The 16,708-nt window shown below is 40.9% G+C and overlaps 1 protein-coding gene across 2 annotated transcripts in view; it reads right to left on the bottom strand.

Moving 5' to 3' along the window:
• AP1G1 (adaptor related protein complex 1 subunit gamma 1) overlaps window positions 1-16,708 on the bottom strand; it is a 48,772-nt gene that overhangs the window by 29,112 nt on the left and 2,952 nt on the right. For both annotated transcript variants that reach the window (XM_086468911.1, XM_086468909.1), the window contains exons 2-3: window positions 4,671-4,874; window positions 635-759 (exon numbers count right to left, since the gene is read on the bottom strand). In XM_086468911.1, the coding sequence (XP_086325037.1) occupies window positions 635-759; window positions 4,671-4,871 (326 nt within the window). In that variant the 5' untranslated portion in view covers window positions 4,872-4,874. The remainder of the gene's footprint in view (window positions 1-634; window positions 760-4,670; window positions 4,875-16,708) is intronic.

Below are 16,708 nucleotides of genomic sequence, written 5' to 3'. Positions count from 1 at the left end.
GAAGTCAGACAACTCTTCAGAGCTCATCAGCAGCAGTCAAGTAACCAAACACAGGACAACATGGCTGCAGCAATACATATGACTTTGTGACATATGATAGCCAGTCCGGCCCACAAAGTTTTAACAGCATTATAAAAACATCCTGATTCAATCATACCTAAGAAGGGCATGGACCTTTATTGATGCTGCATTACTGCTCACCTGGCTCTTGCCTACTGCAAGCTGGAAGATAACTAATTTACAGAAGAGAGTTCTTTACAGCAATTAGAAGTCTTCTGCACAGGCTGAGCAGCTTGATGTGGTCATTTCATCTCCCTGATTTTCAGGGCCTCCAGAAACACAGACTACCATTCTGTAACAGTAGTTACAGGAAGTGTTGTTTGCCACATACACCCCTTCAGGACCAATGCAATTTTATATTCTCTTCCCTCTAAGGAAGCTAGACAGGGTCATCCAATACTGTACAATATTAGAACAGTCTTGTATGGTCAACAGCATACGATAAATTGAAGATATCCGTTTTCTTACACAAGGAAAAACAGCTAAAGTACTCAGAATATCACTGTCAGGAATGTACTTTCAGATCCTGAAACCTCAAAGCATGTGTTGATGGAGAGAGAGGTGGTACCCTTACTTCTTGATGCAATTGGTCATAAGAAGATGGACATCCTGTCTCTCATCCAGCAGCAACATGGCACCTAAATACCCAATGCGCTTGTCTGTGAATTTCTGAGAGGCAATGAGCTTGAGGCACTCCAACTGGAAAAAAAAAAAAAAAAAAAAGAAAAAAAAAAGAAAAAAGACAGAATTAGCTTCAACTACTTCTTAGCTAGAGGAGAAACAGTTTGAATTTTGATGTTTACTCATTTAGGTGTCTCAGAATGCATTTTTAAAAGTGTCCTCAGATATACCAGATACGTGGGTTTAAGATAGCTCACAAAAGTAAAAGATAATGTTTTTATAAAGACAAGAGATCGATCATTAAAAACAAAATAGTAAAGATCTGGAAATCTAGATCATGCACCAGGTTTGATATGCCCTGGAAACTGCTGAACCAGGCTTAAATGAGTCCATCTGCCTACCAGAGAGATGATCAATGCTCTGTAAGTTAAGGTGTCAAAACCAGTTTTTGCTTATTATGATCCCTAACTAACTTGCTAGATACAATCAGAGAGAGTTAAGTTTCTGTGCTGCTCTGTAATCTCTATTTGAACACCTAAGCCTGATTAAAATCATATGCATTGTAGCCACTACAAGCATCCCTTTCATCATGCAGAAATGTCCACTATGTTCAACAGCATAAGGGAGATCCCTAAGATAACATGCAGAGCTGCCACTTGCACTCAGCTGATTAAGAATTTAATTGCTAACCCATTTTTAAACTTGACGCTTTCTTACTGCAAAAAGACATCAACCACAGAGATATTCTGACATTACTACGCACTAAAACGTTTTTCTCTAGCAGATAACTAAATCAAGTATAATCAGTATCTACTTTCCAGACAGAAGTAGCAGAAATGGCTTCTCAATACAGGTGAGAGAACTATCCCTCACAAACACATCCCCTACGTCTGTTTTACAGACCTGCTGGGGCAGCAAGCAAGCATACACAATGGGTTTAAGGAGCGGCGAGACAAAGCTTGCAACAGATCCATTTTCAAGGAAGTGGGCATGCACAGGCAAAAATACAGGGCATCATGAAAAGTTTTTAATGGTCCCCAGCTACAGTGAAGCTTGAAGAGGGCAACAGACACAGGTGAGATGCAGGAAGCACACACGTCAGGAGGGCAAAGCTGTACAGGATACTGATAAGAAAATTGAAGTGCCAGAGAAAGTAAGTGCTATGGCCTAGCACTGAACAATCCTCACAACCACACAGCATCAGAACATACAACTCAACTACGCAAGAAGTTGACAGATACGAACACCTCGCTAGTGCAGGGCGACAAACCGGTAAGAAAATGCTTGAAAGAAAGAGAGTTCAGTTTGCTAGGTTTAAAGTGGCTGAAAATCTAAAATAAGGAAGCACCTCTGAACAGGAAGCTCAGTCATCCACGAGGATAACAGAGCTTGCACAAAAGGGCAAGATCAACAGGGATCAGATACAGAACACTAGATATCGACCTCTTTCTTCCCAGTGCTTTCTCTAAGAGAATAACCCATCTCTGAACCAACTTTCTTCCCCGGGTTTCCAAGATACTTTCTTATACTACACCCTGCAAAAAGGCAACGTAGTATTGACGACATCTAAGCTACAGTGTAAAAACCAACCAGGGCAGAGGACAAAAAACCCTAAAAAACCAGAAGGAAACTAATGACTGCTACAGATACTGTAAGATGTATTTCTAGTACTTCTGAATTTGAAAGATATTATTGAAATTTACCCCATGAAAGGCTGATGAGTTCTTATTTCACTTGTATACATGAAAACTAGCTTCGTGCACAGCAATAGTGAGAAACAATCAGCTGAAGCTCTTACTATGTCTAATTAGTAGAAGCAATCTTAATACCATTATATGCATTTGTAAAGTCGGATACGATACAGGTATATAGCCAGGCTACAACCTACCCAAGTTTTTGCTGACATAGCGACTCTTCCAGCTGGAATTTTTTTTGCAAGTAGAAATAATGACAGTAATATAAAGTTATTTGACCATCTGCCCAGGCTGCCTGAACAATTTCCATCTTGCACTTCTGGCCTTTGCACACGCTCAAGAGACAGCTTACCATCCAGCGCATCTCAGCAGGCACTGGTTAAATATGCTGCTCATGCTCATATTTCTGTACAAGATACCCTGGATCAAAGTTGAGGATCCCTGGCTTGGAAAGAAGTAGATCAACCATTCACCACTTCTGACACTTTCTCTAAATTCTCTTTTATTTTTGGTTACCCCATCCTCACTGTTAACTGAAGTCAGATGTCTGCTTACACCTTGAAGATGTCTGACACAGCCTGTGGTGCTCCTCTGTTTTTCACCAAAACGTATTTCCTGCATATTTATCCTGTCACTCTCAAAAACTTCCCGTCTACAATGCTGGACTGTCTATCTCCAAGACTCCACTGCTGGAACAGTGTGCATGTGTCTTCAACAGGCCCCCAACTCACGCAAACTGTACTCCACCCACACAACATTAGCACTTTGAAAGACTCCTTTGTTACAAGCACTGAGGACATGCAAAGGTCTGCAACTTGCTCACTTATACTTGTTAAAATCCCTCCTCAGCCTTCTGCCCTATACCTTCCTGAAAGTGCAGCTGACAAACTACATGAGAACCAAGGCCATCGAATGAAGCACTCCGTTCCCAAAACAGTCACCACAGATGCTTCTGTTTGACACGTAGTAACCCCAGCAATAATAGATATTGAATAACCTGTTTTATCCTTCTTCCATTGAGAGTGAAGAGGTAATTTACGACTACTGACCATAGCAGAAACTTTTATAAAATCATTTGATATCTGGTCTAATCTTCCATATATGAGATGAAATACTTAAGTAACAAGATAAAATAATCCAAATAAAATTTAAACATGTTCCTAACATAGATCAAATGTAGAAATTCTAGAGGACACTTATCTGTAATACTTTTCATCCTTCTTGCAGCTCTTAGATACTTAGCCTTAGTTTTTGTGACAGGAAGTTTCTCTCTTGGACCAGGGAGCCTGGCTATGTGAAGTGTTAAAAACAGGATCGTACAGAAATTCACTTGCTCTTACGCAACAGCTAGTTATCCTGAGAGAAGAATCCAATGATGTAGACATAAGATGATGCACTTCATACGCGACAGCACAGCCCAGATGCACTACCTAACACTAAGACTACTCGCAATTTCATTTCAGTGGTTTGAGTTTACCACTTCAGTGAGACACGTCAGGATTGGTAAATCCCCATCATGAATGGAAAAACTCCCAAGACACTAAGCTACTTTAAGGGATACAACAATTTGACTGACTTTTTACTTAGCTTTATGGAAGGGTACTACTAACAGGACACTTACTGACTTCTAAGCAAAACCAGACTATGCCCCAAAGACTAAGCAAAATTCAACTTGAAGATCAAGCTTGTAGATCGAGAACTCCCATCTTCCCATATCCCTTTTCTACAATCTACCTATCAAAAATAGCATATCAAAAATAAGCCAAGAGACAGAAAACTTATACCAGCATTCTCCAAGTCACCTCACTAAGATGGAGATAAGGAACACCAACTTCTTACTGCTGGGAACAGATCAGCTCTTATCTGCCTAGAATAGACTGCTTTGAAAGGAAAAGGGTACAGAACCTCCTTTGAAGCATCTGGTATTTTCCATCAGAGACAGAACTCCAAAGTGTAACTTGGAACCCATCTAGAAATACCTGTATGTGCTGGACTGTGGTTTAAGAACTACTGCTCTGTAGAAACATGGGTGGTGAGGAGTAGACAGTCTGGCAAAAAGCAGACTAACCCTAAGTATCACAACAAAATATGTGTCTTCGAACAGCAGATCTCACTAATAAAGTCACAACTAACTAATATAGGTTCAGCACATATGTGAAGACAGATCTCAAAAAGTCCCAAAGAGCAGGCAGCAAAACTGCAGCTAGGAATGCTCCGAACAAGTCGATGTGCTCAAAACACACAAAGCAGACTGGCATATGCATACAGCACAGCAAGCATTGAACTCTGACCTACCTGTCCAAAATGTGCAGGGTATCCCAGCATGTGCATATACAGCAGCTTTGCCACATTTCTGCATCGGTATGTGTTATCTTCCTCTCGGAAGGATGATCGGATAGCAGCACATTCCTTTTGGATCATCTCACGCTCTTCTGCCTGGGTTCTTGCCGTCCGGATGGTCCGGATCAACTCCCGCAGTCTGATAGGGGCTGGCATCCTCTGGGAGAAGAGAGAGATCTGTAAACCTCGCACTGCACCTAAAGGCTTCATAATGGTCTCATACTTCCGCACATTATTTTTTTTCTTTCTTACCCTACAATTACAGATGTAGAAAAATTAAGAAAACGCAGGCTGCTTCAGTAGCGTGGTTAAAAGTAAACTTGAAAACCAGAGGAATTCGTTGCACCTCACATTCGCTTTTCCAGAATATTAGAAACAGGAATTGCTATGCTTTCAGCTAGCTGTCAGGTGAACGTAACATGACTCCCCACCTGAAACAGGCAGAAATGGCACTCTGCAAGGTATGCTCTCATATTCACATCACCTGCCTCTCCCCAGAAAAATCAGGCTCCAAGTTGATCCCAAAATCATGACAACTTGAGACAGAAATCCTTCACAAAAGCAATGCTGTTTCATAACTTGCACAAGACTTCATACAAGTGTTTCAGATAGCTGTGCTTCAAAAATCCTGCAACTTGTGCCATATGCACTTCCTTCTTAGAGGCATGGAAGTCAGCAGAAAAAGCAGATGGAAGAGCAATCCTAGCTGTGTGGGCATTTCAGAGACTCTTCTTTTAAAAACAAATAAATCAAGTTGACACTGTCCTTTTATTACACCCCAAACAGAACAACCCTTTCTAAAACAAACAAGCCTGTCACATTACTGTCTGGTGGCACTAGTATAAAAAGAGCATGCAAGAAAAGCATATTCTACATGAACTCCAAGTAGTTTCACCTCACCAGATGGAATACTGATGGAGCCATCTGACCTAGAGCGCAATTTAGTCTTCTGAGTATCGCCTCAAGATGAAAATGGCTCTCAGAGAAAAGCCAAACTTCATAATTATGTTCAACAGTTGAACTTTTAGTTCATGCTCACCAAAGCTGACTTTTGACTTTCTGGGAGATCAGACTATGCCAGCATTTCTACAGTCTTCTTTCATCCATGCTAGACTGTGAATATAACTAAGCCATTCTAATAGGAGATAACGTTACACCAACTTGTAAAAATTTGCCACGGCAGTCTGCTACGGATTTTGTCTGGGTCACCATCCTCCCAAAACGAGCGTCATACATTTTAAGCACTACCACATCAAAAAAAGATGTGCATTCAGATGCTGCACAAACTGGCTTGCATGACACCACAGCACAGACAGGCTGGGAAGCATAGAGCATTAGCAGGGGACTTGTCTGCTGCAGAAAAGGAGAGAGATGCACATACAATGAGTAATGGTGGCCTCACAGTAAGACAGGTGAATGCAGCTCTATAGGTTTGGATTATAAATCTGGTCTCCTACAGAATTCATAGATAACACTAAGCCTCTTCAGTCAAACCATGTAGACTCTTCATATTACAGTTCCTCATCTTCAGACCTAGAAAGTTTGTTTGAATTTACAGAGACGAGACACAAAGCATTCAATTTTGAAAACGGAAGAGTAGAGATGTTCCTTCTGCATAAGGAAACTCTATCCAAAAATGCTGACACATGCAGGGCCAAGAGTATTGGACATGTTAATCCTTAGCCTTGCCTCTCCATGTGAATTTATAACACTTCCTCCATTACCATGACATGAATAAATCAATGCCTACCATGCACTCGGATGCTGCACTAACAAGCATCACAGAAACAGCCAAGGGGAAGTAAGAAATCCATCTCCAGAACAGTATTGGAGCATGCAATAAGGCCTTTGAATGCTGCCAGTCATGTTCTTTTAACACAGCTTGTAAAGCTCCTACACTGAAAAGATCCTACACACACAGCATCATATCGACATGCATACGGGGAAGCCTTTAGTTAGACAGACTCTTTAAACCCTTAACACAGACCTCTGCTCTCAGCTCCCAGTACGAGTGATAGTAGCAGAACTGGGATCTTTGAGCAGCAAGTTCAGATTGTAGGATCACGACAAACAGAACATGAAAACCTTGCAGAGCGCTAGGAGCAACGCATTGAGATACACCAATTGTACGCAGTCTCTGGAGATACGAGATGCTGAAGTGCCAGTCTCAAAGGAGCACGTACAAATCCTATTTGGCCAGACCGGAAGACTATTTTCACCAGTGCAACAAAATACACCCCCCCAAAATAAAAGGACAACTCCCCAGCACTCATACAGGAAGTCAGTCAGAAGCATAAAGGTTTCAAAGCTTTTCAAAAAGGTAGTTTAATTCTATCCATTTCCTGCCGCATCCTCCCTATCTACAAATAAAATACTTTTCCTACCTTAAGAGAGGAAAATACTTTTCTAAAATCCTTCAAAAGCCTCTGATGAATAGCTTGCTTGGGAAATTTCAGAACGAGAAACTTAGAACTATTAAAACAAACCAAACAACAACAACAAAAAAGGAAAACAAATGAAACACGGATTTAAATGGCATGTAAAATTAAGGCAACTGGGCAAGAGTTAATTATTGCAAGCTGGAGTTCCAACATAGCACATACTAGTTGTTTTCCAGCTATTGTCTGGTTGTGTCACTTTCACTCTGTCGTAATTTACTCTTACTGAAAATGGACATACACAGACTAACTGTGTGCTATCACTGGAAACTTGTTAACTTGCTGCTAATTACACCCTCTACATATTCCAAAAACTTGTTTGCATAAGCCTATCCTTAGAGCCTGCCTTCAGAGCTGAAACTCTGAACAAAACTGAAGGCACAAGGCTTGTCTACTTAGAGAGTTCTTCTGCAATAAGGTAGGATACAAACCCCTCCCAAATTCTACGAATCCTTATAACAACATCTGCTTAAGTTCGTACTTCTATCCTGAATCTGTCGTATTGGAAGTGGTCTCAATTTCCCATAAAAGCTATTCGTAATTAAGTTGACCCCTCATTTCTATAGTAGTCTTCAGCTGAACCTTTTAATTTACACAAAGAATACGATGCACCAACCCTTCCCTGTCCTAAATGGGCAGTCAGAGAAGGCATAAAGACCAGAAATGGTCACACCAGGTCTGATCAAAGCTCCACCCTGTTCAGTACATGTCTCTGACAAGGGCAGATGCCTAGGGAAGCACACAAGAACAGGGCAAGCACGTAGCAGTACTTCCTCAGAATTCTCTTGCAGTCTTCAACAATTTGTGGCCCAAGAACTTCCAAAACCAGAAATAAAAAACACTTGGTAGTTTTATTTGGAACACAGGTGAGGTTCTAGGATCAACAATATTCTGCAGGATACAACCAGAGTTCCACAGCTTCACTGCATTACATAGAGACCCAGCTACTTCTTTTGTTCTGCATTTCCAACTGCTTCTTTCCACTGATGCTCCCAGTTATTCCACACACTTCCACCATTATCCCCCCTCATCCTCCCTAGTCAGAAAAATGCAGTCCTACACCCACAGCCCTTCCTTGACTGGTTACTTTTGTTGCCTCGCCTGCACATTCCACAACTCTCCTGCGTCCTTTCTGAAGGGGCAAGAAGCAAAATGCTGCACACTGCATTTAACAGGTAGATGTGCCATTGATTTACTTGTGTAACATGTCTTCTGGTTTGCGCCCTATTATTTTCCTAGTAATTGGTAACACTCAGTTCAGGGTTCTGATTGCTACAAACTGCTCAGCTTGTGTTTTTCACCTAACAGTATCATAAACCCCAAAAGTCACTTTCCTAGTGGCAACAGTCTGCTTAAAGTCCCTAATTTTTAAGCCTGTACTCACTACACACACAGATCACATGGTTTTAAACTGATTTTGGTAAGCCACGCTGTTGTTGGAAAATTGGGAAGAAGTTAAAAAAATAAAAGCACTACTGCAGCAATATCCCTCTGCAGTCCATGGGCAAGAATTTCATAATCACCAAGACCATGCACAGGCTCACGCTGAAAGAGGTGGTTCCAGTCCTTCCACTGTGCTGACACTGGCATTCCTGGGACAGTACACCCCATGAGGCAACCTGTACGTCTGAAAATCCACTTGTTTCTTTCCTCCCCGGAATAGCAGTCGTGAGACACATCAGTTTGTCTTGTGCAGGCACAAAGGCGGCAGTGAGAACATGCAGCCCTGGAAGACCCGAGATGGAGTGGGAAAGAGGTGAAGCGCTCCCTCCAGCAGTAAATCACAAGTACGCTAGGCTTCTGCACCCTAGTTAAGTCGATCTAAAACTTTAACACTCCTGAGAAGGTAGGCAGTGGCTATTACAAATTAAAAACATGACTGACTTTTTTATTTTAAAGAAAGAATTCTTTGGAAACTTTTTGAAACACCAATATATAGTCTGCAAACAAACTGAGGTTTGGCAGCAACTTGCCTTGACATCACAAGTTTGCTCCCACTCTGTATCTGAAGGGTTTCTAAACCGCTGAACACTGTGATCTTCAGCCTGCACAATCGCACTGCTTTCCTTGACATGGGACCGAAACATTCTGTAGGTATGCCCATAGAGGGCTTCAGCATATTAGGTGTGGCCCTGGACAACAGAAAATAAAAGGACAGGTTGCCTAAAGAGTTTTAGTCAATGGGAAAACCGCACTGAATGCAGTTCCCGTATATTCCAAGTACAGCTTTTTACAAACACTTATTTCACATCCTTCACCAGTGTTTAGGCAGGACTTCCTACCTCACTGAGAAGGTAGGTAAAATGAAAACAAACACTGAAGATCTAACAGGATTTCACCCAAACATCATCCAGCCACTGAACAAAGTGAACAGTCTACATTTACAAATGCCCTTGCATAAACAACCAGCAAGCCACACTGTAAAGATCGTTTTTCCTCCTTACATCACAACCACAGGAAAGCAAGCAGAAACCAGCATTTCAGAAAGCAAAGAATTTAAGACTCATAATCAGTGACAGCCAAATTATGAGGCTACCTCCCCTTTTCGCCTGTGTAACACACCGACAGGCAGTTACTACAGACAGTCCAACCCGAACTACTTCCTAAGAGCAATTGCATCTCACACACACTTCCTGCCTGATAAGGATGGAACAATTCAGAACAACTCCTCTGCTGGAGGACCACACCAAGGGCAAAAGACAAAGCTATGATTTATTTTCCAAAATTCAGAACTTCCATCCTTGTGCTGCAACTCCATACTAGGTATTTTTTTTCTCCTCAGTCACTATTAAATCATTCAGCTTTCTTTTTAATATACCTTCGAATTCTTCCCAGAAAAAAATTTTCACACCCACCTACATAAAATAGCCTCTCCCTCTCACAAATCACTTCACGTGCTTATTCCTCAGGGCTCGAGCTCCTTTCTTGTGCACACGCTCTTCTAGCATTGCAATGCACAGTAATTCCCACGCAACGTATCAGGTTGGCTCTTCTTCCCCTCCACAAGAAAGTGTTCTCTTACTACAAAGAAATTCTTAGATCAGGTATTTGATTTCTGCCTTCAGCAATTTTTAAGATTCTTTTGCATGCTAATACACTGGAAATCTCATCTCATTTTTAAGTTTCAGACATCTCAAGCAAGTGCAAGCGGTAGATACCACACGTGTGAAGAAACTTAGGACATGAAAAGACTTAAATTCCGAAACACTCCAGAACAGATTAACATTTACCTATTATCAACTATTCCAAAGCCTATTAATAAGGCTGACAGACCTTTAACGGGATATACCTTAGGCAATTCCTGATGGTTTTTGTTAAGCATGACTGTTTGCGTGACACAACACGCGCACACCCAAACAATTTAAATAACATGGAGAGAGCTTTCTCACTACCTGACTGCCTGGTCAAACACCCGTTGCCCTGTATTGACGCACTGCAGGGAATAACTGGGAAATTGCCGAGAGCAGCAGCAGCTAGGCCAGGTAAGGAATAAAGCTGACCTGACCCAGTGTCTTGTCTCAGGATGGGAAGTAGCAGGCGTTCAGGGGAAGTAAGAGAAAGTACACCTCTTCGACACCTCCCCTGCTTCCAAGATTTGCTGCAACTTACATGACTTCCTGAACCACAGACAGGTAGCCATACAGACCTATGGATTTATCTAGTCACTTTTTGAAACCATCCAACCTTTTTCCCATCCATAACCACAACAATAATTTCCATAGTTTAACTATAAATTGCATGAAAAATTATCTTTTGCTTTAAACCTGCTGTCTGACCAAGTAAGGGATACTAAATTAAATTCCTACACCATGAGAAAGTAAGTACTCATCACCTATTAATTGATTTTCTGTCATCTATGATTTTACAGCTTTTAATTGTATCTACTGCCTCACTTTCTAGGCAGTAGAGTCCTACTCTAATCTCTTCCTGTATGGAGCCATTGCACAATTCCTTCATATCGCTCTGCACCTCCCAGAATTCCACATTTATTTATTTTTTATATAAAGAGTAGACCTATAAAAAGTATTCAAGCAGTGGATGCACCATGAGTTCACACAGCAGATTTTTTTTTTTTTTTTCCTTGCACTTGGAAAGTTAAAAATGTTTAAACTCAGTTTGCCTGTCTGGCTACTGCTGAATTTTTATACAGATCCTACAGAGAGCTCCAAGACCTCCACCTGGAGTGACAACTTATTTAGAGCCTTCCACTGTGTATTTACCTTTACAGTAATTTCTATTCAGCGTAGGCATTGCTTTGCATTTACTGACAATGAATTCATTTTACCATCTGATTGCATACTTCCTTAGTATCACAAAACCCTTCCACAGCTTTAGGATGAAACTGTCACCTCACTACTTACTCTTTTCCAGATCGCTTTACACACACATTTAATCCCACAGTTCTGCAGAGTGCCTCCCAATAACCACTTCCTATTACAAAAGCGGACAGATTTTCTATCATTGTCTGGTCACTTTTGCTTCTTCCTTAGCTAGTTATTAATTCACAGTAAGATCTCCCTTGAAAAACCGTGCTATAACACAATAAAAACCTTTGGTTAGAGGCTTTGTCAAGATTTCTGAAAAACAATTTTATAATCCAGACAACCTTTATCCATTTACTCAGAACTTGTCAAGAACCACATAGCTCCTGGGTCCTCTCCTAAAGTCCTTTTAAAAAACCGGCATCACACAAACTACTGCCTACTCTTGTTGTAAATAAAGTATGATTTAAGATAGTGACATACCGGATTTACAAGTTGAACCATTTCAAGTTCCTTCAGAGATACTGGTGAACATCACTTTCTAGTCGCGATTTATTACTAATTTTACCTATTTGTTCCTGGAGTTGTTCTTGCGAGGAATACTCTCAAACTGAAAAGTCACAGATTTCCACATGAGAATCCCACTCAGTTTTTCCATAGAAAGCATTGACCTAAATAACCTGGATTTTATTATTCATTTATTTGCCACAAATTTGTTTTATTTACATACTGGTTATCAGTCAGACTTCAAGCTTGCATTTCTTCTACATACAATTTTCTTATACCGGGCAAGACACAGAGTCCTATCCAGGCACATGGTCACATTTAACAACAACAAAAAAGTCTCATCCATGCTGAGGTAGTGAGAAAATTAATTATGAACACCAATTAAGATGAGTAAGGACAGGAAAACAGATCAAGAAGTTTCCTTCAGAACCTATCTCTCAGGCACTCTGTCACATGCGAAAGATAGTCAGGCACAGCTTCCACGTAACCACCACAAAATCAATTCTCCTAGGCCGCCTCATTGTCTCAGTTTCCACCTACACAACACAGATCATACTGACTGCCCTGGGACTCTGCAGGCATGACAGCTCAAATGCCCCTGTCCCTGCAGTATCACCCCAAGCAGCAGCAAGTTGAAACAAACAGGGCCAGTTCTGCTACAACCCACATAATGGCTTCCGGCAACTCCTACCAGAGGCATCTGCAGAATACATGCACCTGAAGAGCCATGTCTTGCCCACAAAAACTTTTAATTGCAGCTCTTAGATCACTGACTGCATCAGGTGACAAGCATCAACATGGTATTGACACAAGGTCTACTGAGTAAACTGCAAAACTGGGAGAAGCCAAGCCAGCAGAGACTGCTGGGGCAGATACTACCACTTAATTAAAAAAAAAATACAGCTGTACGTGCAGCTCAAACATCTGAACGAAGAAGCTGGGGATGCCCAAGTAGTTGTTTTTCATGTTCTGCCTGTTTAATCCCTCCCACAGTTTTAAGATTAGGAACATATGCCCCTTGGTCATCAAAGATCCATAGTCTGTAGGGGTCAGGAAAGCTAATCATCCTGAATGCAAGTCATCTGAGTAAACAAAGCAGGTTTTGTGCAGGTATCACAGGACTTGATGAAGTCATTCAGAATCTCAGTTTTGCTCTCACCCCCTCAAAAAATTCCTCTAGCTTTTGAGGTCCATACATTTTCATACTCATAAAGGTGACCCAATAAGTCATCCACACCACCTCTGGGACAATCCCATGTTAATCTGGAGGACTTCTATCCAGGGGCAGGCCATAACTGAACTATCAAGCCCACAATGCTATGACTTGAAGTAGCACGATTGCAAGCCAAAAGCATGCACTTTGCAGACTTGGTGGGAAAACAGGCAGAAGAGGTAGAACAGAGGCATTGAGATTACATGGATATGCGAGTACTTGTGTTCAGCACTGGGTGCCCAGAATAAGACATGGACCTGCTCGAGTCGGTCCAGAGGGGGCCACAAAGATGCTCAGGGGCTGGAGCAGCTCCCCTGTGAGGACAGCCTGAGAGAGCTGGGGTGGTTTAGCCTGGAGAAGAGAAGGCTCCGGGGTGACCTTAGAGCGGCCTTCAGTGCTGAAAGGGGCTGCAGGGAAGGTAGGTAGGAAAGGACAGGACAAGGGCTGACGGTTTCAAACTGAGAGGGGAGACTGAGATTTGCTATTAGGAAGAAATTCTTCACCCTCAGGGCGGTGAGACCTTGTAAAAAGTCACGTCCTCCATGGATACACAGCTGGCCCTCTAGGAAGTTGCAGCACAATAAAAGGCACACAGAGTGGAAAAGGGCTCCAGCAAGCCCTAGAAGATGATTTATTGGCAAGCATTTATGATTTTCCTGATCATATAATCAAAGTACGGACAACACACAGCACAACCACAGCATGGCTCTACCAAGGCAGTCAACTAGTTACGGTATCAAAATCTTACTGGCATTTGACATACGACCACACGCACTTCACTAAAGCAGGGAAGCTGGGTTCATACATCAATAATGACAGCTAAAACAAAAAGAATACTAAAGAATTACAAAAGCAAAATATAAATAGTATTAAACAATTTAGAGCTCAGAAGAATTAAAACACTTAAGTGATCATCTAATTTTGATTATCTAATTTGTCTTGAAATGAGACAGTCTTGAAATTCACACTATGAACCATGGAAAGATTCAGAAAAGTCAGCTTCAGGTGAAAACTACGAAGATATCAAATAGCAAACTGCCATGAAAAATCAAATTTTACAGACTTCTCTATGTTACAGAAATGCATTTTGTTGCAGAAGATGACTAACAGAGGGAAGACAACTGTATCATCTAGTAATAGCAGACCCGAAGTTTAACTTTAGCTGGCTAAATGCTGCTCAGAACTTCCTTCAAAGTAGCAGGTCTTGTTCTTCAGGATTAGTTAATGTTTTTCACCAGTGCAGGCATATGTTTTTATTCTTTGCACATTAAATTCAAAATTAAAAGTAGTTACCTCTTTCCTCATTTTGTTTACAGCAGCAGTTTCCCTCTGCCATTTCTTTGCTAACTACAAGCTCCAGAAATGAGGGATGATTCCCAAACCCCTGAAAAGAGCCTACCAGTTACTGTTTACAATATCTGGTAGGACTGAACACAGAACTCTTCCACCTCATCAAGTCTGTTTCCCGCTTCCCATCTGGAAGGCCTGACTCATTAGAGTAACCTACCATTAAGACCAAAGCTTCTGAAAAAGTTCAACACCTAACTCAGATTAGTTCCAACCATATCAGTGGCTGGTGTCTCAAGTTCCTTTAAAAAAAAGACTCCAGCTTTTTTGGTAGTCTCTGGATTGCAGGAAAGGTGTTAGCTCAGTCATTCTCCTCCCTCTGCTACTCATGAATTCTACCCCTGAACCAATAAAAAAAGGCATTCTTTCTTTATGTAACTCATTCCAGGTAAGCTACCCAAAAGCAAAAAAAATTAACCAAGAAAGCAAAAATAATAATGTATTAAAACCATTTTGTTCTAATCTAAATTATGCTTCTAAATCACTATTTTCTCCCCTTTTATGGTCTTTTACTAGTTAAGTTTGTCATGTTTCAAGGTTAAAGATTTTAAAAAACATGCCATTATACCAAAAAAAATTAAGTATAGAACCTTACTAAAAGTCTCTTAGAACACAATCATACTCAAATTGTTTACCAAATAGCCTTTCCTATTTACAAGAAGCACCTAGCATTACAAAAACCCACACGACACATAAAATGCTGAAGTGCTTCAGCTAAGCTTTTTACCAGGAGTTGCAGTGAAAACACAAAAGGAATTACTATCCTTAAACATGTAACTGAGTTGAGATCCTTCCCTTTGGAAACTATTCAGAAATGTTAGCTTATGCCTAAAAAAAAAAAAAATTTAAACCACTCTTTCATTATATTAACGAAACAATAATTTAAAAAAAAAAAACAAAACAAAACCAAAGAAGTTGCTTAACAACTTGTTTAGGACAAATTATCAGACATGTTTTAAAATTCCATTAATATTTAGCCTTGAATTCTGGAAACATTGAGACATAAACCCATCAAAGTTCATGGAATTATTCACAGAAGTGTTCCACTGTTTGGGGAAACTGTCTGAATTTTCAATTCAAGATACATACCCTGTTATAGCTTTTCCTGTAAACAGTATTTCTGAACTTGGTTCATCCTAGAAAGCAACTGAAGACGCACTCATTTTCAAACACATCTAAAATACACAACTTCAGCTGCTCCATCTCAATGCACACAGAAGCAATCACATTCCTCAAGCCAAACCAGCTTTTGGGAAGTTACACAACTGAAGCCTGACCTAACTCCTAACTGAAATCAGTGGCAGAACCCCCCTACTTACTTCAGCATAACTGAACCAAGCCTCCTGTACACAACAGCAGAAGATATGCTTGGACTACATGAAAGGAATAACTGCAATGGTTCACTGCAAAATACTGATGGCCTCAACTCCACACTGCTATGAGTGAGCTTCACACTTCCATCAGGTATGTTAAAAAAAAAAAAAAAAAAAAAAAAAAAAGAGACATATTGGCAGTAAAACCAGAAATATACCCTGCAAATAGAGATGAAGCTGGGAACAAAATCAGAGATATTGTTATGTGGTCTAGTATTACCAATATTTATAGAGAAAACAGTAAACACTTAAGCAAGGAGCACCATCATTGCAAAGAAGGGCAAAGGCAACACAAGAGTTGAGAGAAAAAGGAATGATCATACATATTCCAAGTGGAAAAATAATCTCTTCGGAGAAAAATCTATTTAATACAGCAGAGAACTAGAAAGTAGAAAGTAAGTAACATCAGAAAATCAAAAAGAAATTAAGGCAGAAGGGGGCTTTAAAATACAGCATGATAATAAAAGGCATCAGTGTTACACTTTGCATTACACACTTTGCATTACACAAAGACAGCATGGAGGGAGGGAAGACGTCAAGTAAGGAAAAAAAAATGCCCCAAAACGAGAGCTAAAAGATAGTCTCAGAAGAAGTGATGACAAGAAATGTAGCACGAGAGCATTCAAGAAGCAAGCCACGATGCTGTTCAAAAGCTGAGAGGAGGACGAGACACGGGGTTGTGACTGAGGATGATACACTGCTCTTCTTGAGACCTTCCGTCTGAGCAGATCCCAGGAGCCCACAAGCTGGACACGGCCCTGCCTCTCTCCCCTCGGCTTCCTGTGGCTACAGCCCAACTGCAGGAGTCAGCGAGACTCAGTGAGCACTTCTGATGAGGTTCCCACTCCTGCAC

Source organism: Leptosomus discolor, chromosome 8, assembly GCF_034619465.1.
Source record: "Leptosomus discolor isolate bLepDis1 chromosome 8, bLepDis1.hap2, whole genome shotgun sequence".
Classification (NCBI taxonomy): Eukaryota; Metazoa; Chordata; class Aves; order Leptosomiformes; family Leptosomidae; genus Leptosomus; species Leptosomus discolor.
The sequence above is the reverse complement of the archived record's forward strand: the minus strand, read 5'-3'. Positions and strand labels throughout refer to the sequence as shown.